The sequence below is a fragment of the Monodelphis domestica genome, chromosome 1 (assembly GCF_027887165.1).
Source record: "Monodelphis domestica isolate mMonDom1 chromosome 1, mMonDom1.pri, whole genome shotgun sequence".
Taxonomy (NCBI): domain Eukaryota; kingdom Metazoa; phylum Chordata; class Mammalia; order Didelphimorphia; family Didelphidae; genus Monodelphis; species Monodelphis domestica.
The window spans coordinates 83,353,734-83,375,911 of NC_077227.1; the positions used below are offsets into that span (position 1 = coordinate 83,353,734).

Here is a 22,178-nt window from a genome sequence, read left to right on the forward strand (position 1 = left end):
GTAATATTTGCCAATATGGTGGGTGGGAGGTAAAACCTCAGATTTTTTTTATTATTATTTATCATCTTATTAGTTGGAATACTTTTTAATACAGTTGCTGAGAGCTTGCAATTTGTTCTGTTGAGAATTACCCATTCATATCCTTTGACCATTTATTTATTGGAAGAATCGCTCTTATTTTTACATATTTGTATTTATTCCCTATATATGTTAGACCTTTGTCAGATAAATTTTCAGAAGAGGTTTTCTCCAGCTGTTTTCTTACTCATTCTTAACTGAAGTAATTTTTGTTCATGTAAAACTTTTCAATTTTATGTAATCAAAATTATCCCATTATAAGTAACTTTTAAATGACACAGTTTACACTCAGAGTCCTTGTCTCTGTTCTTTAAAGTCTTTTCTCCTCTTTACTTCCAACAATCCAGTAGTATTAGCTCATCCTCAGCAAATCCGGTATTTGAATCAATCGGTTCTCCGAAAGCTAGACTGGTTTTACACACCCAGAGGAGTTTTGCTATGCTTCTCTGCCTCCCCTACTCCATGCCAAAAACCTGAAATGCTACCATTAGGATTTCATTAGAGTTCTAAAGCTTTTCTGTCTTCTAGGATCTCTGCTAAAATGCAAATACCCCTAGTTGTCCCATGGTCTTAAATTTTTATTAGCTGTAGCTTAGGAAAGATAATGATAACTACTGGTGTGAGGATGGGGTCCCAGGACAGAGAAGGATACCAAGAGCTGGGACATACCATAAAGGAGGTAGGACAAGGATTGCCTCTGCCACAGTTTGGCAGAGGGTTGGTCTTGGCTTTGTCCTCTTGGCTTTTGATCCCAGAGAGCCCTCCCAGAGATGGCATTTTATCAAGACAAGGGCCAGATTTTTAAAAAATGAAACCAAAATAACTACCTTTCTTCTCTGAAATTTCAATTGCTCCAGCCACTTTTGTTTCTTAGTTCTGCCATATTGGAATTGGCAATGACCAAGGTTCCATCACTGTGTTGTCTACCAACGCATAATTTGATTCAATGCCTTATAAAATCTTAATAGAGTACATGCTCTCACGGCTGGATACTAAATTACAGCTGCTCCTGCAAAAGGACACTATGAGAGGGAGGTGTTGAGAGAAAGAGAAGAGAAACAGAAAAAGAGAGAGAAAGAAAGAAAGAGAAGGGGAGAGAGGGAGAGAAGGGGGGAGAGAGGAGAGGAGAGAAAGATTTTCAGACCTTGGTTTAAAATTAACTTATTGGCTAGAAAGTTGTAGAAATGAAGATGGCCATTCTTAGCCCTGGGAAGCCAACTGGTGCAGTGGCTTGAGAAGCACCAAGCCTAGATTCAGGAAGACCTAAGTTCAAATTTGTCCTCAGATGGTTATTACCTATGTAATCCTGAACAACTTGCTTAACCTTCTTTGTCTGAGTTTCCTCATCTGTCAAATGAGCTGGAGAAGGAAATGGCAAACCATTTTACTCTCTTTACTGAAAACCAAACCAAACGGAGTTTCAGAGAGTCAGACATGACTAAAGCAACCGAACAATAATTCTTAGCATCTGACCGAGGTCAAAGCCACAGTTAACAGTAAAGGTCACTCACTGCTCTTCTTAGAGATGGCAGTCATCAGACCAGCAATTGTACATTTAGAGAAGTCATCTCTTGGAAATACACTACAACCTGGTATTTCCCAATTCAGGGATAATGGGCATGGATCAGATCCAAGGTTCCTAAAACTGAAAAAAAAAAATCTGGGTTTCTACATTGCTACTATGCTCCTTGTTTTCCCCCAATTTACAAATAAGTTTACAAATAAGCCAAAAAGTTAGCTGTTTCCTGATGGATTTACAAAATCCATTAACCATTTTTCTGAAATAGAACCCCCAAGTCTTCATTTATGTTCCATGATTTGGACCATTTTTTTTAATATAGTAGAATTTTTCATTTTTATTGTTGATAGCTTGGATTTCTCCTTTTGAAAACTGCCCACCCACATCATTGGCCTTTTACTTCCTGGAGAATGGCTCTTACTCTTATAAGTTTGAAATAGATCCTTATAATCTTAGATATGAAAAGTTTTGCAGAGAAACTACCTATGAAGACTTTTCCCCCCTTACCTGTTTCCCTTGTAATTTTTATTATGTTAGTCTTGTTTGTGCCAGATCTTTTAAGTTTTATATAATCAAAATTGTCCATTGTGTCCATGTGTACTTCCTCCACCCATATATCTGAAAGATAATTTCTTCCTTGCTCCAGATTTAGCACTTTCAAAGCAATATAATCATTGCCTTTGAGATTCACCTCCAATATACTTAGCATTGAGGTCTTAGCCTTGTACTCTGATCCTGCCAGTGGTCTCCTCTCTCCCTTACTCCCTCTCTCTCATCACTCTCTCAAGTAATGAGCTTTTTCTTTTTTTAATCCTTACCTTCTGTCTTAGAATCAACACTGCGTATTAGTTCCAAGGCAGAAGGACTAGGCAATGGGAGTTAAATGGCTTGCCCAAGGTCACAAAGCTAGGAAATGTTGGAGGTCAAATTTGAACCCAGGATCCCCCATCTCTGGGCTTGGCTCTCAATCCACTGAGCCACCTAACTGTCCCAGTAATGTGCTTTTTTCTAACACCAGTCTTTCTGATGTTTACTTCTATGTATTCTTAGATAAAAGAAATCTTTCTCTCTACTTTTTTTGCTCCTTCCCAACTCTTCCATGTTTTCTGTTTACTTGTGGACTTATGCCCCAGAGAACTTTGCCGTCATACTGGGTGGGTCCCCTGCAGAAAATTTATGGGAGGATCTGGGCATGAGTAACATAGGTTCAGAAGGAGGGGATGGGCAATGATCAGCAGTACAAGGAGGGAAGGCTCAACCACATTAGCCACACTACCAGACTTTTCAGCAACCGAGTACCAATTTTTTACAAAGCCAGGTTTTCTTATGTAATAATAACTATTAGTTCTTTAATTCAGCATCATTGTAGACATTAGTAGACTAAATTAGTTGGGTTGAAATTACTTTGGGATCTCAGATTGTCAACACTTCACTGAGAGAGATCAGCTGAATCAAGGGAATAGTGTGGTTTGCTGTCAGGAATTGGGAAAGGGGAAGGAGAAACAAAGGTCATTTTGGAGCAAAGGCACTTCAGGGTTTGGGGGGGCTGCAAGGCGGGGGCTTTGGATAGTCAAAAATTCTGTCTTTCCCTTATTTTTCTCCATGAAGCAATTGACCTAAACAAACTAAAATTCCTAACAGCACTTATGGTTAAAATGACCTCAAAAGACTGATTTTGGGGTTTGAATATGATTTTATTGATTATATCAGGTTTATTGTATAGATTAAGAATTCATATCCAAAATACTCCAAGTATTATATTTAATAAGATTTATTAAATGATAATGAAGCAAAAAGGAAAAATAAAAAGCTAGAGAAATAGAGAGTGCTCATCCAGACTTGCAGGGGGGAAAAAGAGAGAGGGAGGGGCAAAACAGCCAACTATACACACACATAATAAATGTAAATGTGAAGGCAAAAGGGAAAGGGATCCTGGGAGATGAAGTCCAAGGGTACAAGATTTTCTAATTACACAATTGGTTAAGCCAGCATCATAACCAATAAAGTGATAGAGGTCTCCTTGGCTCACTCACTACCAGGGGATGACCCAAGCTGCATCAGACAGTCTAAGAAATAGGTTTTTAGGAACTCATTATTCAGCCTCTTCCCTTGACCATCCCTAGACATTTAATTGGTGATAGCCAATTAAGAAGTGGTCCATCTCTTTCTGCTCTTCCCAGTCTCCACAGGTAGACAAATGTCACAGTCTGGAAAAGGACCCTTCTCCCCTTCATCTATTAATCTAATTCTGTTAAAAAGAAAGGCATTTCTTGGGATTTCCAAGGACAAAGAAAATGCAAAAAGCAGCAGACTAGATGATATCTCTGACCCAAATCCAAGAATACACAATAATTACCCCTAATATGTAGGAATGAATACAGTTTATGAAAATTAAATTCTCTCACAGCTCTGAATGATCCCAGAGCCCTGGGATTGCAAGCAACTGTACGTAGGGGTAGGAGAGAGGCCCTTGGGAGGAAGAAAGTAGGGTATGGAAAGGCAGCTGGGAAGGCACCAAAGACAAACCTCAATTACTTTGCAATATTGTGTGGCATGTGAACTCATCACAAATTACAATCCCATGGGGAAGAGGTTCTCACAGCGTGGTCTATCAGCTCAAAACTATTTTCATAGTAATGCCAAGATGTTATTTGTGTGCTAAAACATTCCTTCCCCTCATAAGGCTGAATTTTCTTCACATCCTTCAACCAAAACAATAGATCACAATAGATTGAATGCAAAACCAGGTCTGAGAATCCAGCTATCTTTTATTAAGCCAGACATTTAAGAGATTTGTAAAAAAAAAAAACAAAAAGTAAAACAGTGCCACTCCTCATTAGATTTTTCTTATTTTGGAAAAGTTATTTTCATTAAAATGAACAATTTACATTGATATGTAATGGGGTTGTTATTTTTAAATGAATGAGCGAAAACATTTTTTAAAAATGTATGTTTTCTAATATGACAAAAATTGATAAATATGACCCATGTAAACAAAACCTCTTTGGAGGTACTCAATAATTTTTAAGAGTGTAAAGGGGTTCAGAGGCTAAAAAGTTTGAGAAGAGTGGCTTAAGAACAATGCATTTCAGATCCATGGCCAAGCACCCAAGGAAATGCTTAAAGGACAAGGAAAACATACTAATAGATCTAAGGAGAAAACAGAAGACCACCTGCCCCTACTGCCACTCCACCCTGCTGGACAATATTTTGATGAAATGCTCGCTGCTTCCTGTCCTCTTTCTTGAAGATGGTGCTAGCTTCCAAATGGTAGCATGCCTTTCTCAAATATCTTGGCTGTAGGCAATTCCAATGTGGGCAGGAGGCTGATGCTCCTCCCTGTTCCTCTCATGCCTACAGCCCACCTGTGCTATTTTCTATGTTGAACCTGCAATTTTGGTCCCTCTCTCATTTTTATTTCTCCATTGGGGTATGGGTGACCACTCGTCTTGCTGAATACCTCAGAACTGGAAACAGAATGTAATAACACAAGGGATGTTCATAAATAATGTTCATAGATTTTTCCTTGTCTGGCCATGGCCAGATTTCGTTAAAGCTTGGCCAGAGTTGCTGTTTCAAATAGAACTATTTCTCCTTTTCCTGTGGACCAAAGAAGAGTAAGAAACAATGAGTAAGGCCTTTTGTCCTACTCTCCCTTGATCTCCAGTGCTGTCAAACTGTGCCCTGCACACAAAGGTAGGCTGAGTGGGGAAGAGTTCTGCACCCTGGCATCTGGACCGGCTTTGTTCTCCATCTGTCTTGCCAGAACTATTGGCGCTTTTTGTCTCCTGACACCGACTTCAGGCTCTAGTCATTTTCTAAGAATAGGATATGATTATGGAAATGCCCTTATTCAGTGGCTTTTTCTACCCCCAGACATTGGCTTTCTGGCACTGCCTTGCTGGGCAACTCTGGAGCAGTCATTTTGTTTCCCCTTCTGGAAAATGAGAGTAATAACATTTACACTACCTATCTTGTAGGGTCGTTGGGAGAAAAATGCTTTGACAACCTCAGAATGCCATGAAAATGCTTTTATTATTCCCAGACTAGCAGTGGGCCAAGATGTGTCATAAAGAAGATATATATATGTATGTATGTATGTATGTATGTATGTATGTATGTATATGCACATATAGAAACATAAATCTATATGTTGATATATACATAGACATTTAGATCAAGATATATTTAGATTTGGGGATATGGATTTTTGATTCACTGACATATTGGCACTGACACATTGGCAATAATTACATGAAATTTTGGCTACACCATCTAAAATGAAAACAAAAACAAGTAGTTAGATGGTTTAGGGGTAGTCAGGAAAATGTGAACTCAAATCTAGTCTCAGACATTTATTAACTGTTTTACTCAAATTATTTAATCTTTGCTTCAGTTTCCTCATCTGTAAAATGGGGATAATAATAGCACTGGCAGGTCCAAGGGTAATGGTGAAGATAAAATGATATAGTATTTATTATGAGGATAAAATGAGATGATAAATTATTCTGTAAGCCTTAAAGCACTATATAAATGCTAGTTGTTTTACTATTGTTATTACTGAGTAGTGGGGTTGAATCAGGGAAGGTTTCCTGGAAGAGGTAAAATTTGAGTTGGGCTTTAAAGGAGAAGTAAGGGGTTCAATAGATAAAAAGGGGAAGGAAGGCATTCCACATATAGGAACCAGCAAGACACAAAAATGAGGAAGCACAGTTGGATGTTCGGAGTACTGAGATTTGCCCTGTTTGGCTGGAGTCTCATGGGTAGAATACAATAATATGACTTCGGGTCTTTAAAGAAAGTAGTTCCAATTCTAGTTGCAGAAGTTGTTGCACACCAGAGAAGAGTTTGCATTTTACTTAGACCAAAAAGGCGTGATGTAAGAAAGATTATTTTGCTAGCAGTATAAAAGATAGGTTTGAGAGAGAAGAGAGTGGAGGTTATAAGATCATTCAGGAAGGTTCTATGGGCAGGTAGCAATGAAGGACTCTTACTAGGGTGATGGTAATAATAATAATTGTTAACAGTAATGATAAAGTGTTACCGTTTGTAAAAAATATGTTAGCTCATTAGATCCTCAGAACAACCCTGGAAGCTAGGTGATCAACATTTTACAGGTGAGGAAACTGAGGCAGAAAGAAATGAAGTGACTTGTGCAGTGTCACTCAGCTAGGGTGTGTCTAAGGTGGGATATGAACTTAAATCGTCTAGATTCCAAGTCCTACAATTCCAGTCCTAGCCACCAGAGGGAACCTAGAGGAGAAACCAATTCAAGAGTGTGGAAATTAGAGGGTAACTGGATAAAAGAAGGGAGGGCCAAGGAAGAGTCAGAGATAATCCCAAAGTCAGAAATATGGGAAACAAGTGAATGAGTGACTTCACGAATGGAAATCACGAAACCAGAAGGAAAAGTAAGTCTGTCACTGAGTTCGGTGTGTGTGTGTGGAGAATCCAGGGAGCTTCAAATACAGGCTAGAGCCCTAAGAGAGCTCAGTTCTGAAAACCAAAGAAGCAGGAGTCAAACACATGGAAGTAAATGAAATTGTGAAGGGTGAATGAATGAATGAATAAATAAAAGCTTATTAATAAACATTTAATAGAAGGGGGGAAAGTCCCTGTTCTCAAAAACTCATAGTACAATGAGGGAAGACAAGAAATATGGAACAGTTCAGCTGCCCAGTGGATGGAAAAGGCAAGAAGTCCTAAAAGTTCAGCTACAGGGCAGATGGCAGGGCTTTGGAGTCCTTAGGGTGTCACAACCTCTGTCTGCCTCCATTTCCTCAACTGTAAAATGGGGATAAATCATAGCTCCTACCTCATAGGGTTACTGTGATGTATTTGTAAAGTACTTAACAAAGGATTTAATACACACTTATTCCTTTCTCTCTGGTTGGGGTACATTGGGTGGGAAGGAGACAGTAAGCCCAAGTGTTGGAATAGAGCGGGCATTCTGGGTTCCCTTTGGTGGGGGTGTCAGGCCAGAAGGGGAAAAGAGCGAGATGACTTTGACAGGAAGGTTGGGGGCGGGCTCTGGGGTAAGGACTGGCCACATCAAGAAGACAAGAAGAGCAAAAGAGATGGACGGATAATTAGGAAGCAGAAGAGTAAGGTATCTCTGGAAACCAAGGAGAGACTACAGAAATAGGAATAAGGAGAAACCTGGAGGGTAATTAGATCTAATCAGGCTTTCTCTTTGAAGATCTACCTTCTGTTTATTCCTGACTCCTTAGGGAAGGCAGACATATGCTCACTGCTAATTAAAGGTAGCCCCACAGATGCCTGGACTAAGCCTGCCCTCCAAAATCCATTGAGCCTCAGTCAGGAGCCCCAAATCTCCAGTACAGTGAAGGGTGTGGTAGTCATGTCATGCACTTGGCCATGGCTACTAGCCACAATGGGTAGACAAAAGGGTTGATCATCTGATTTCAAGCAAGTATGGAAGACAAGAAGAAAGTGAAGAGTGGGCTCTGGTTGGGCTATTTAGAGTACTATTCTCTCTTTTCTCCTCATGCCCTCTTCTGGTAATCCATGATCTTTCTTGGTCTCATTGTGACCGGGTTTGCCCATTGGTTAATCACAACCCTCCCCTTTCCCCCTCCCCCCCCCCGCCCCCTCCATTGCACTGGGGAAAAGAACAAATTCCTTGTAGTACATATACCTAGAGGCAAACCAAATCCCTCACAGGCTATTTTAAAATTTTTACATTTACATTTTGTTCTATGCTGATCCCCAGTCATCTCTCTGCCTGAAAGTGCATTGGTCTTCAGGAATCATGGATGGCCATTGTGTTGGTCAGAGTTCTTACAGCTTTCAAAGTCATTTGTATTGACAATGTTGTGATCGTATAAATTGTTCTGCATCTGTTCATTTCATTCTTCATTGGCTTCTCAAGTTCATTTTTATAATATTGATGCAGTAAAATTTCATTAAAGTTTGTTTGTTTCACTCTGCATAAGTTATACAAGTCTGGCCATGTCTCTGAAATAATCTATTTTTTCACTTCTTATTTGACTTATCAAGCTCCCTATAGCAACCCTTTTCCATTTTAGATTCATTTCTCTCATGGATCAAGCCCTAGACTTGGAGTTAGAAAGACATGGGTTATAATCTCACCTCAGATACTTACTAAACTATGACTGTGGGCAAGTCACCTAACTTTTCTGAGCTTCTGTTAATTCATTTGTAAAATTAAGGGGATTTTTTTTCCCTTTAAGGTCCCTTTCAGCTTAGTTTATAATTATGAGAGAACAGAAGACCTTATCTCCTACTTTTTTTGTTTTCTTTTCATATCTATCCATCCATCCATCTCCTCTTCCAGTCTTCATGTATGAGGTGTCCCTTTTTCTTGCCAAGGCCAACTTCCCCTTGTGCCCACAACTGCATCCACTCCTGTTTCCTTTGCAAATTTCCTTCACCATTCATTACTTGTCTTTCTCATTCTCAGCCTCTTCCTATCTACTGGCTCTTTCCTCATTGGTGAAAAACAGGTTTAGATCTTGGTCTTAAAAAACAACTTTCACTTGGCCCTCCTTCAAGCAATAGGTAGGCATCCCTTTTACTGGTACATCTTCAAGAGTAGTTCACTGTCTCCACCTCCATACACTTAATCTCTTGGAAATCCAGCTTCTGACTGCCTGCCTCCCCTCCTTAACTCAAGTTTCTCTCTTAGAGGTTAAAAATAATCTTGTAAATGTTAAATCTGAAAGCCTTTTCTGAAGGATTCAATGCTATTGGCTATCTCTTTGGGCTTTTGGCATATTACAAGTCCATCATCTTTCTGTCTCAAGTGTGCCTCTTTCCTTGGCTCCTTCACATTCTACTCTCCATCATGTGTGGGCACACATTTATTTCCCTTTTAAGTACAACATATACTCTTTGAAAGCAAGTACACTTAAAAAAACAACTGTATTTCCTCAGCTCCTAGCATGGTGTTATAGTAGCCACTTAATATTGGAATAAAATTGAAAAAAAGTTTTGATCACATGCTTTTGCCCAAGAACCTCCCAAATGACTCCCCATTATAGGTTCTGTGCTTCTTGACCCATCATCCTCTAAACCTTGTTAAATTTAATTGTGGTTAGACTCTGATTATTTATATAGGTAGTCTCCAGGAATTTGATTTCTAAATCCCAAAATGAATTATTAAAGTAAAATGTAATTTATGGTAATTTTATTTACAATAGATGGAAGATATTAAAGAATGAGAGAGAGAACAAGAGTGAGAGAGAGACAGACAGACAGACAGACAACTCCAGCTTCCTCTGAGCCAGGTAGAAATTCTAAGGCCCTAGTTAGGAAAAAAAAGTCTCAAGACGATGGGCCTTTCTCAGAGGTTTATATAAAGGCAGGGTTACTAAGTCAGCCTTTCACTCATCAACTGTGACTGTCTAAAAGGAAAGCAGTCTGAGGTCTCCTGCACGAGCTCCTCCAGGGTAGAGTTCCTCTTCCAGTGTCTCCTCAAGTGTCTGTCCTCCAGTCCAACTCGGAGTCAGAGTTCTTCCATTCATCGAGTCGCAAATCTTCTGGTCTCTGGTCCTCTTTTTTTAAAGATCTTTTTCTCTTGTGTCACCTCCCCTAAATTTCACATCTACCAATCACAGCAGACGCTCCTCTCCATTTTGGCTGCCCACTCTTTAGTTCACACCTTCTTTGGTTAGATTATACCTTTTTTTTTTTTGGTTACTTAACACCTTTTTGTAGTTAAAATGGGTAGATATACTTCAAATAGACTGGATTACAATTCAATCTTCCCAATAAAGGAAGAGCTAAATCCAATATTCTCAACCTAGAAATGTCCCCCCACACCCTCTTAAGAGCCTACTCATTCCTCCAGGCTCATTCATGGCTTCTCTTCCTTGAAGTCCTCTCCTCATATAGGACAGTATCTAATTGAAACATATTTATTCTGCTTTGTAAAGTTTACTTCCTTATTCAAAATAATAGTTGGAATTTATGTACCACATTAGGGTTTGCAAAGTGCTCTTATCTCATTTGATTGTCATAAGGAGCCTGTGAGGTAGGCATTATGGGTAATTACCCCTATTATATAGATGATGAGGAAGTTGACTCTAAAAAGTACAAGACAGCATTTTAACCCACAGCTCTCCTGACTTTGTTCCTTTCCATTGTATCATGCTACCTCTAATTTGTGCAGGTCATTTGTCCCTTCATGGATTCATCGGGGTGTCTCAGTGCCCAGCATATTGAGGATTTACACAACCACATAATAGATGTTCAAAATATTTTTATTGAATTACTAAAATGGGTTCTAGCGTTTATTTTATCAGAATACCTCCAGTGGAGTGATTGCACACTAGACAAAGATCTTAGTGTGAAATTGGTTTCCTTTCTGGAATTTCTGATCCTTTCTATTCCTTGTTTGGTCATAAACTGTTTCCCTAGTCAAGGATTTGAAAGGATAGTTCTTTCCTGTTCTTCTAATTTGTTTACTGTGTCATCTTATATTGTAGTCATATTCATTTGTAACTTATCCTGATACATTGCTTATATCTAATTTCTGCCAGACTGCTTTCTAGTTTTTCAGCAATTTTTGTGGAAATAAGTTCTTAGTGCAGTTGCTGAGGTTGGCTTAATTTTGCAATTGAGGAAATTGAGGCCAAGGAATGAAACAACTTGCCTACAAACATCCAGAGATTAAGAACATGAAAGGAGATCCAACACCCTTGAAAGATAATGGAAAAAAGGTAGCTGTGTTCAGGGTTAGGGTCAGGGTTGATTGTTTTCCCAGACTACTTATCTTGCTTTTAGGAGTAGGGTAAGCAGAGGATGTTGTCATAATCTGAGAGGGGTCAGAAACTCCTATCAAATAGTTATACCCACAGGATGGTGTTACTGTAAGACCAAGCTAATGGAGAAGGGAGCTTCCTGCCCACCCACGCCCCATCTATCTAGTTAGTGTTACTACCATCTTGGGAGAATAAATAGCTTTTGGAGAATGATGTAGTTTTCAGAGTTGCTTAGGCACAGATGGTTTAGGATAATTTTTGAGAGTAAAACCTAACGATCAGATTTTATGTTCTCAGCTCCATCTTCAAATGTGGCTTTTAAAAAAGAATAAAATTGGACATGCTACATAATTATTTCACATTGTAGTTGAAAGGGTTTAGATCTGAAGCACTGAAATAATTTAGTGAAGTCCTATCATTTTATTTTAAAACTTTTCACTTAACAATTCATTCTTCCCATTGGAAAAAAATATATTCATGGTGGAGCAAGATTTCCACATTGGTCACATCCCAAAAATCCGAACCCATTATCTGTGTCAGAAGGTGGCTAGCCTGGTTTATCATTGGTCCTCTGGAATCATGGTAGATCATGGCATTTAGTTTCAAAATCGCTTGCTTTTACACAATTGTTTTCTTGTACAGTGCCTGCTTATGTCACTATGCACCAGTTCATTCAAGTCTTCCCATGCTCCTCTGAAACCAGGCATGCCATCATTTCTTACAGCACAATAATTTCATAATTTGTTCACTCATCACTCAGCTGAGGGGCAGTTTCCAGTTCTTTGCCACTACAAGAGCTGCGCTATTTCTGTACATAAGGGTTGTATTCCTTCTTTCTTACATCTGCTTAGCTTTCTGATGTAGCCTCAGCTCAAAGGGAATCCACAATATAGTAACCTTTTGGGTATAGACCCATTCACAGCTCCTTAGCAGTCCTAAGTCGGGTTGTTTTCCTTTTTTGTCAACTTGGCAAACAATAGATGGAAGGTAGAACTTGAGTTGCTTTTATTTGCAATTCTCTGAGCCCTGTCTGAGGAGCTGACTGCAAAGACTTCCTCTCACCTAATTTTAGCTATATTGGTTTTATTTGCACAAAAAGCTTTCAATTTTATACAATCAACAGTTTTCATTTTCTGATCCTTACTATTCCTTATTTGGTCATAAACTATTCCTCCAGTCATGGATCTGAAAGGATAGTTTTCAGTTCCTTTTTTCTTATTGTGCCATCTTTTAAGTCATCTATTCACTTGGAACTTTTTTTTTTTAACCATATATCTTAGAATCAATACTGGGTAAGGGCTAGGCAATGGGGGTTAAGTGACTTGCCCAGGGTCACACAGGAATGTCTGAGGTCATATTTGAATCCAGGATCTCCTGTCTCCGGGCCTGACTCTCCATCCACTGAGCCACCCAGCTGCCTCACTTGGAAATGATTTTGACATACACTGTATTTGGTTTTTACCAGACTGCTTTCTAGTTTCTCAGCAGTGTTTTGAAGTGAGTTCTTATCCCAATAGCTGAGGTCAGTCTCATTCTGCAGATGAGCACATTGGGGCCAAGGAGTGAAGCAACTTGCCCAAAATGACACAATAGGTGAAGAATGTATCCCTGAAACAGAACGGATTGGAAGAGAGCTCAGGGACCGAGTTTAAAAAGTATGACAAAAAGCTCTCACTGAAACAGCTTCTACAAATGGTCATCCAACCTGTTTGAAGACTTCCGGTGAAGGAGGATCCAAAGCAGCTCATTTTAAATAGTTCTCATGGCTGAGCCTTTCCCTATCTAGATGGAAACCTCCATCTGCCCCTTCAGTTTGTATTCTTTGGCTCTAGTTCTGCCCTCTGGGACCTAGCTAAACATCTCTAATCACTTTTTCACATGCAATTATTGAAATGATTAAAAATAATTTAATGAAGATAGCTAACATATTTGTTATTTCTAGGCTAAGGATGGCTTAACTTTTTTACACCCCACCCCCCCAACTTCCATCTTAGAATCAATACTGCACAGTGGTTTCAAGGCAGAAAAGTGGTAAGGGCTAGGCAATGGGGATTAAGCCACTTGTCCAGAAATACTGCTAGAAAGGGTCTAGATCTCCCTGGGAGGCCAAATACGCCACCCTACCGAGTCAAATACTTTACAATGTCCTCAATACAACACAGTGATGACAATTTAGTTCTATTTGCTTTTCATCTATCAGACATACTGCATAGATTCCACCTACTGTTTCACACTGTGGCCTGCAGAGAACTGCACATCAGAAGCTGGTTCAGAGCTGGGCAGCTTCCCAGGAAGGATGCAGAAATGCCCCAATGGCTAGTTATCAAGTCATTTTTTTTGCTATTTAATTATGTTAATGAAAGTAATTCTAGAAAATCACACAAATACCTTCAAAGCCCTTTTCTTTTCATTGAAGTCTCGTTGGGGGCTTTACTCTGGTTACTTCTTTTGAGATTTTAGCATTATTTCCCTCTCACTGCATCTTACAAAGTTTCACCTGCTAGGGCAGTGCGTAACAAGCTTACTTAAGGGCTGCTGTTACTTTTGCATACTTTTTTTCCTCATATGATACAGCTGAACTTTGCTCTTTGGCAGGAGTCTAAACAACAATATGAAATCTTAAATGTCACACTGGACATGGTTTGGATATCAATTTTCAACACTGATTATACTACTAATCTGAACTAATTCTTTTATTTCTTTATCAATAAATAGGTATCAAGTGGCCACTCTTTGCTAGGTGCTCATTAAGTCTGGTTTATAATTGCATTATTAACAGATCCAGAAGCATATTTTCAAAATTATTTTCTTACCGCCAAGATAAAAATGTCACCTCTACAATATAAAACTTGCAACCCCATTTGGTTTTAGAAACGAAAGTGATGCTGAACCATAGCAAAATGAAGAGGGAAAGTTCCTGTACACGGATGAATGCCTAGGTCCAGATTTCTCTTAACCCTTCTTTCTCTCATAAACAACCCATCCACCTGAGAATCAGAGATCCAGAATCTATCACTATAACAGAAGAGAAAAAAATTAAGATCTGTATCTAGTGAAAAAAAAATTGAGATTTTCTGCCATGGTATGGAACCAAAAAACCCTCATACAACCTAATTCAGCCAGTATTGAGATTAAATACTATATTAAAAAACAAGGGCTTCGAAAAAATTACAGCAAGGTAATAATTTAAGGCACTGAGTCTTTATTATACACTATAGTTCTTATGTCCAATATTTTCAGCTACTTTGAAAGTAACTTGAAAAAAACCGAATTCCTGTTTGTTAGTTTTCGTTGTATTTTGTAGAAACCATTTAAAACCCTCTTTTGCCTTACCTTTTTCATGTTCTATGGGAGCATTTCCAAGAAGCTACTCAGAAAAGGCCGCTGCAACCTCAAGAAGATATTGAAATTTTGAAGTGCCATTGTTCCCTTCGTTGAATAACTGCCACATTTCTCTAACTACTGATAGAGGACCTATTTCAGGTTGCTTATGACTGTTCTGAAATCCATGCTGGAGCTGAGCGTACAAAGAATACAAAGGGTCCATTGCTGCTCTCCCAATGCCAAGTTCTCAGGGCTGTCTTTCCCCCAGCACTCAAAGGAGCTTCAGTTACCATTACCTAGACCAGTCAGGTATCATCCCAGGTATCGAGAGCAAGTGGGTGGGGTAGCTTGGTGGCTCAGTGGATAGAGTGCTAGACCCGGAGGCAGGAGGACCTGGGTTCAAATGTGGCCTCAAACGCTAACTAGCTGGGACCCTGGGCAAGTCACGTAACCCCCCTTTGCCTAGTCCTTGCCCTTCTGCTTTAGAATTGTTACTACTAAGACAGATGGTTTAAAAAGTAGATGATTATTTATTTATTTATCTTTAAAGGCCACCGAGACAAGATGTTATTTATGAAGGGTCTTTATATATTTTTCTTATTGAATATTAAAAGGAGAGTCAGTATTTGTCAAGTTTCAGCTGTATAATTTAAATTATTTCCCATAGTCAGAAATTTTATAATTGTTCTTCTGAATTTCACTATTAATTAAATTTCTTTACCTTCTTTCCTTTGGTAACTATAGCTTTTCAATATGCAATGGCCATTATTTGTATATCTATCTATATCTATATGTATACATACACAGCACGCCATATTTATATACATTTTTATATTTCCTCAATATTTATTATATTCATACTATAGAAAAGGTACCAGTCTTTAATTACTAAAATTACTATACATTATTCCACTCCAACACAGTTCACGCTATAGCCAATCTATTTCTGAAAGGAAAATATCTACTGTTTTACATGCATTAGAGATGCTACTATGAACAAGAAAATACATAAAAATAGTTTTTTAATGGATAGTTTTTTAAAGCATTTAATTTTATTCAGTAAAAACAACAAAATTCCATTTTGAATGGCAGAATGATATAATAGCCACTCTTTAACTGTTTGAAAGAGGCTCAAAATAAACAATTTTCTTTGGAAAATGGTTATGTTAACCAATAAAATAAAGAAGTGATCTTCAAAGTGTTAGCCTCAATCACAAGATGACTAGTGACTAAACTCTACAACTATCACTCTTTTATCTTCCACAACCTCTCAGTTTATGTTCAAAGCACTGATCTTCATGTCTCCTGGAGACTCGGTATCGATGCTTGGCAGTCACATCTGTAATGACCATCTTTTCATTGGCTTCAAGCCTCTCCTGAATATGCTCCCTGCTTATCTGCAAACAAACCACTCTCACTACCTCTTGGCGGAAAGTAAAGGGAAAAGTGTAACTTGGCAGTTCCTTCTCTGTAGACTTGTAACTCCAATCCCATTGCAATTTCTAGAATTAAGTATTTAAAAATCTACTGCAGATTTTCATGTTACAAGGAGCTGATGATATAATGTAATTTAGACTGTTGAACAGCCAGAACTCAAGAATGAACTACAAGATGCCAACATCGCATAGATTTAGTAGCATAAAATGAACTGGAAGCTCTGTGAATTTTCATATATTTTAGAGGATATTATATTGTTTGAAAAGTACTCAACAGAATCTAGGTTGCTCAGATAAGCAATTGAGTAGGTTCATACATTTTTGGTTTCATATCTATTTCATAACTCAAAGTGAATTTCTATTTTCTCCATGTTAACTTTTCTATTCTCTCCATATTAACATACGCTCTTGTTCAGCAGTTAAGACAAATCATTTCTTGAAGTAAGAAATTCTCCTATGGTATCCTTATTGTCGAGTTGATGGTTCTGTGTAAGAAAATAGTGAACATACAAATGTACAAAAGAGGCATTTGCATATAATAGTCTCTGCCCTCTTTAATAACTGTACAATTTAATCTTTACACTTCTGTCTGGGGAAAACACAAATAAAACCCAGTATTTATCATGCTAAGAAAATGGTTCAGATGACTGCCATAAAGGAAGTACATATAAAACAATGAAAACAAATCACATTCTTAGGTTCCGTGATTACTGAGAGGATCTCCCCTGCCATAAGTGCTTTATTATATGTCTTAAAAATATAGGAGCAGCAGCTTATCACAAGTCTCCACTACTGTGCAATAATGATGGTATCAGAACACCACAACAGACTCTCAGATGAGGCAGTTGAACAGTGGGATGTCATCCCTTTATGCTTCTTCTTGCTCTGGATAATTAAGAATTTTGCGGTGTGCTTGACGCAAATATTGCTGCTGTTTGAAGTAAACCTTAAATGCTCCTTTTATGGCAACAAAAGCAATTCCACCCTAAAATGCAAGCAAAGGAGAATCTTTCAAAGTTAATACAACAGGTTTATTTTCTACTCTTTTTTTTTCCCCCTAAACAACCCAGATAAAAGAAATGTATATCCGGAAAAGGACTTCTATTCAGGTCAAGTGGTACAGGCTCAGATAATAGATTAGGTCAGATGACTACAAATTAATCTGTCCTCTTTCGCTGAGAGGCTGGGGCCCTTTGGATGTGTCTCACTGCACTCTAGCTCATTTCTGTGCCTCTTTCCTGCCTTTAGTTCTAAATCTATGCCAGGGAAGAGAGTAGAGAGTTGGGGTACTCCACTTTCAGTAGAGTTCATGCAGAATGGAGGGAGGGAATAGAGAAAAAGTTTTGTTGGTGCATTCTTCTTTGGAGTAAACTGTCTGCAATGTACACCATAGTTCCTGAAAAGCAGTATCAGGGCGATGATTCCTTCCTAAGCTATCTGAGGGCAGTGGGGCCTTGACAGACACAAGTATAGCAATAATACATAATGCTACAGCCTGCATATATATGTACTGTGCAGCCCTAGTTGACTCACATATATAATATGTATACCATACAAATTTGGTTTTCTAGAGACACCCTTTTGCTTTGATAATTCTGACAAAGCATTATTAAAGCAATCTTACCAAGATTGTCCTTTGTAGGTTAGAATTAACACTACTGAACATCAGTTTTCCAACTATCGTAGCAATAGTGGGAAAGACAAGAGCTCCACACAAAATTCGAGTAGCAGAGACATGATCTGCCAAAGGATTTGCCTCAGCTGGAATACGAGGAACAGGACATCCAATCCCTAGGGAAATAAACTGAAATATATCAACACTAACAATTTAAAGAGAGGAAATCCAAATAACCTTTAACCACCATTATCTATTTTAAATATTCTGATAGTTTGAGCTGCTTCCTGGGTAATCTTATTTTTGATAGCCTCCTCCTCCCTCCCCAATTATATTAAATGATTTCCATTACATTTCAAAATTTAAAAATACATTTTTAAATTTCAAACACCGAATGTCATATTCTTCCATAAGATTATTCTGACACTTTAAAAATTGCACTCTCCCACAGGCATACAGTCTGGAGTATTATACCTGGAAATATACTGTTCAAAATCTGTAGTTTATTAGAGTATTTGCGCCACAATCTAAGAACGTAGTCTTCCCAGCGAATCATCTTGCCTAATATCAGCATAACAGGAATAGTGGGAAGTCCAATTAAAAGGAATAAAGGATCAGCTCTTTCCATAACATCCAAACCTTCTTTATGGCCTACCACCTGTGAAATAAAAATATTTGCTATTAAATAACTTAAGACAAAGAACAGATGTAATTAATGTTTTAGACTAAACTGATACCTGTAAGTCAAATTAATTTTATAGCAAATAAGTTTCAAAATTGTAAAGGAAATTCAAGTTTTTAAAGGAAGCTAAAAAGAATGGGTATAGTGCATGAGCAGTTGATAAAACTAGGAAGAGGGGGAAAAAATCAATGTGACATAGACATAAATGCAAAAACTGTATAAAAATCTTTTCTACCTCACTTCCTCCAGACCTTAGTCCCATATGTATGTATATTCTCCTCACTAAGAGCTTCAATTACTCCCTTTCTATGGCTCCTTAAATATTCTGGAATCCAGTTTCTGCCTACTCCCCTCCCCAAGAAATATTTCCTAGGATTACCAATGACCAACATTTCTCACCCTAAATCAGCAGCTTCTCTAAAATGCTATCATTGCTTGCAGCTGTTATTGCAGGTTGGTGCTCTTGTTATCTCTGAGTTTGAAAAAAGCTTTTCTTTCAACCAAACTGTAGGACAAGCTCAGAAAAATGTATCTGGGTACAGCAGAATTGCGGTTTGTGTGTTTTTAGGGGAAGTACAAAAGAGGGAAAGATTTCTCACCAGTTTTTCTGACTTGATTAAAGGCCCAGAAAGTCAATCAACAAGCATTTACTATGCTAAGTGCTGGGATAGAAAGAAAGTTAAAAATACTCCCTACCCTCAGAGTCCACAGTTTAAGAGGGGAGAGAATGATAAATAACTAAGTACATAAAAGACATACAAAGTATATGAAAAGTAATCTCAGAGGGGAAAAGTATGATCAGCTAGGGGGACTGATGACAGCAGATGACAGATTTGAGCTCAGTCTTGAAGAAGCCTAGGGAACAGAGACAAAGTCAATGAGGGAACGTATTCTAGGAGTGAGGGGCAGCTACCACAAAGGTATGGAGGTAGTTGTGTGCAAGGAACAGTAAGATGGACAATACAGCTGAGTTGCAGAATATGTCAATGATGCTTTATAAGATACTTCTAACTTCTATTTTATAAAAATCCTGGGAAGGCAGAAGGGGGCTAGGTTTTGAAGACCCTTAAAAATCCCAAAGGAATTTCTATCTGATTTAGATGTAATATAAGTGGCCATTATCGTTTAATCAGTAGTGAGATGATAGACTTATGCTTTAATTAGATCAATGTGGAAGCTGAATAGAGAGCATAAACCAGTTAAAAGTAAACCAGGTTTAGAATTCACCAGTGGGGTCTAAAAGAGGCAGTCTGTAACTGTCACCTGGGATGTTTTTAGGGAAACAAACTTATGAATAACAAGAGTTTGTACAGAGATAGAAAGGAACATTGCTCTTGCCTATTACAGAATGTGATTTTGAATCTGAACTTTTTATCAAAAGGGGAAAGTGAGGCCAAACCCAGAATAGCCATTGTACTATTGTAAAGCTGAAATGAGATTTTTGGGTAGAGTGGCAAGTTCAAGTAATAGTTGTTTTAAAGTATGTTTGGGTACTGGGGATAGCTAGGTAGCTCAGTGGATTGAGAGCTAGATCTTAGGATCAAACCTAGCCTCAGACACTTTCTAGTTATGGGACTGGTCAAGTCACCCAACCCCAGATTGCCTAGCCCTTATTGCTCTTCTGCCTTGAAACCAAAACACAATATTGATTCTAAGATGGAAGGTAAGGGTTTAAACAAACAAACAAATAAATAAAGGTTTGGTCTTGTGGAAGACAAAATAGTAACCCTACTAGTTTCAAAGAGAGAAATGTCCCAAGTGAGTGGGCTATTAACTATAGAGGCTGAGAGGAAACTTTCTTCTAACAAAAGGAAATACCATCTATCAGCTAGATAGAAAGGATTTTCTTTCCCAAACAGGTTGGATCATAAACTTTAGGCCAAAGGAAAGGAACAACTATTGGTGTTAACAAATGTTCTTTCAGTCTCTCGAAGTAGAAATGTAAAGGCTTCTTTCCACCATGGGGCTAGACTATCCAATGCTGAATTCTATCTTCTCAAGTATATATAGCAATGCCTTCAGGAAAGGAAAGGTTTAAGAAAGGAAGAGGGAACAGGTGACATTAAAGTCAAGCATTTGGATAAGTCTTAAGAATAGCCCTGCAATTTAAGACACCAGGATTAAGTAAGTAGGCCTTATCCTTTGTGGCAGACATGATTTAGTAGAAAGAAACTATTTGAAGAATGATCCTTGAGGGGGCATAAAAACACAGATGCCACGATGGCTAGAGAAGTTACCTAAGGGTCATATTAATGTCTCATTGGAAAAAGTTTTTGAAGAATCCATTCAAAAAGTGAAAAAGTTAGAGACTGATGGAAACTTTAAAGCTTCAGCACTAATTTAGACTAAGCTAAAGGCTAATACATTGTAATTTGTAAATATAGAAACCTAAAATCTTAAGAATTAGAAGGAATCTTAGAATTCATGTAATCCATTCTTCCACTCAAATCTTTTCAAGATACCTGGTAAACTGTCACCTGGCCTTTGAATTCAATATGTAAATACATGTTTGAATTCAAATATGTAAAGCTTCTTAATAACTGATAATACAAAAGTAAACTTCAGAACAGAAACAGATATGCTATTGAAGGTGGAGAAGGAATAAACACAAAGAACACAGCAAAGGTACCAAAAGAGAAAGGAAAAAGACATGGCAGTGCAGATTCAAAAGAACTGAAATGATGGGTTGAAGTTGCCAAGATTAAATTTCACAGGGGTAAGTGTACAGTCTTAAGTCTTCACAAATAAAAGATGGGGGTAGCATTAATGATAAGAGTTTCACCTAAAGAAGATCTGGACCTTTTAAGTGGATTCCCAAGCTCAGAGAGAGTTTTTTGCTATGGCAGCAAAGAAAGTTAAAGTTATTTTAGACTGTATTAATAAAGAGATAATGCCTAGTACAAGGTAACAGTTTTGCTGAACCAGAGTTAAAAAAGATGACACCTGGGTTGTGTTCAGTTTCAGAAATTCCTTGTTTGGAAGGTCAGCAATAAAGAGAAGGAAATCCAGAAGGGCAACCAATACGATGAAAGGCCTTAAGATTAAGCCATGAAACATTCAAAGAACTAGGGAGGTTTAGCAAGGAAAAAAAATGACTTGAGGAGAAAGAATAGTTGTTTTTAAATATCTGAATAGGTATCATATTGAAGAAAGGTCAAATATGTTCTACTCAGCCCCAGGAGGCAGAAACAAAATGAAGTTGAAAAAGAGGTAGATTTAGGCTTGCAGTAAGGCAAAACTCTAATAATCAGAGCTATCCAAAAGTGGATTCCCCCTACACCGAGAAAGCCTTCAAGAAAAGATTGTATAACAACTCAAGGAGAGTGGCCCTCTACAGACAACTGGAATATTTTATAAATTCTAGAAAAGCTATAAATCTTGGACATGAAGGGCCTAAAATATCAAAGGAAGATAATAAAAGGGTCAAGGCATGAATACCCGAGCTACCTATAAAATTCACTTAGTCCTGAAACAGATGATTTACTGGAATTTAAACACCTGCTAAATAGACATTGATATTTCATAAGAAGCTAAACAAGCTTGCCTCAGAATTAAAACATATTTTTTTTAGTCCTTAGGAAAATTATAGTTATGTTTCTTAACTTTCTAATTTTATGACAAATATGTCAAGTTTTGTGAGAAGTCTTTATTTTTCTTTAAGAAAAAAACAAACAAATCTAATTTATGTAGGGTAGGTTTTAATTTCACATATTTTTTGTTATGTATTTGATGAGAGTTGAACCATTAAGGGATTAAGTAAATACAGAAGTGTTCGTCA

The 22,178-nt window shown here is 37.9% G+C and overlaps 1 protein-coding gene across 1 annotated transcript in view; it reads right to left on the reverse strand.

Moving 5' to 3' along the window:
* Nucleotides 1-15,685: 15,685 nt before the first annotated feature.
* MARCHF5 (membrane associated ring-CH-type finger 5) overlaps nucleotides 15,686-22,178 on the reverse strand; it is a 59,076-nt gene continuing 52,583 nt past the window's right edge. The window contains exons 4-6 of the mRNA XM_007478815.3: nucleotides 18,193-18,376; nucleotides 17,728-17,894; nucleotides 15,686-17,088 (exon numbers count right to left, since the gene is read on the reverse strand). Coding sequence (XP_007478877.1) covers nucleotides 16,972-17,088; nucleotides 17,728-17,894; nucleotides 18,193-18,376 — 468 coding nt within the window. The 3' untranslated portion in view covers nucleotides 15,686-16,971. The remainder of the gene's footprint in view (nucleotides 17,089-17,727; nucleotides 17,895-18,192; nucleotides 18,377-22,178) is intronic.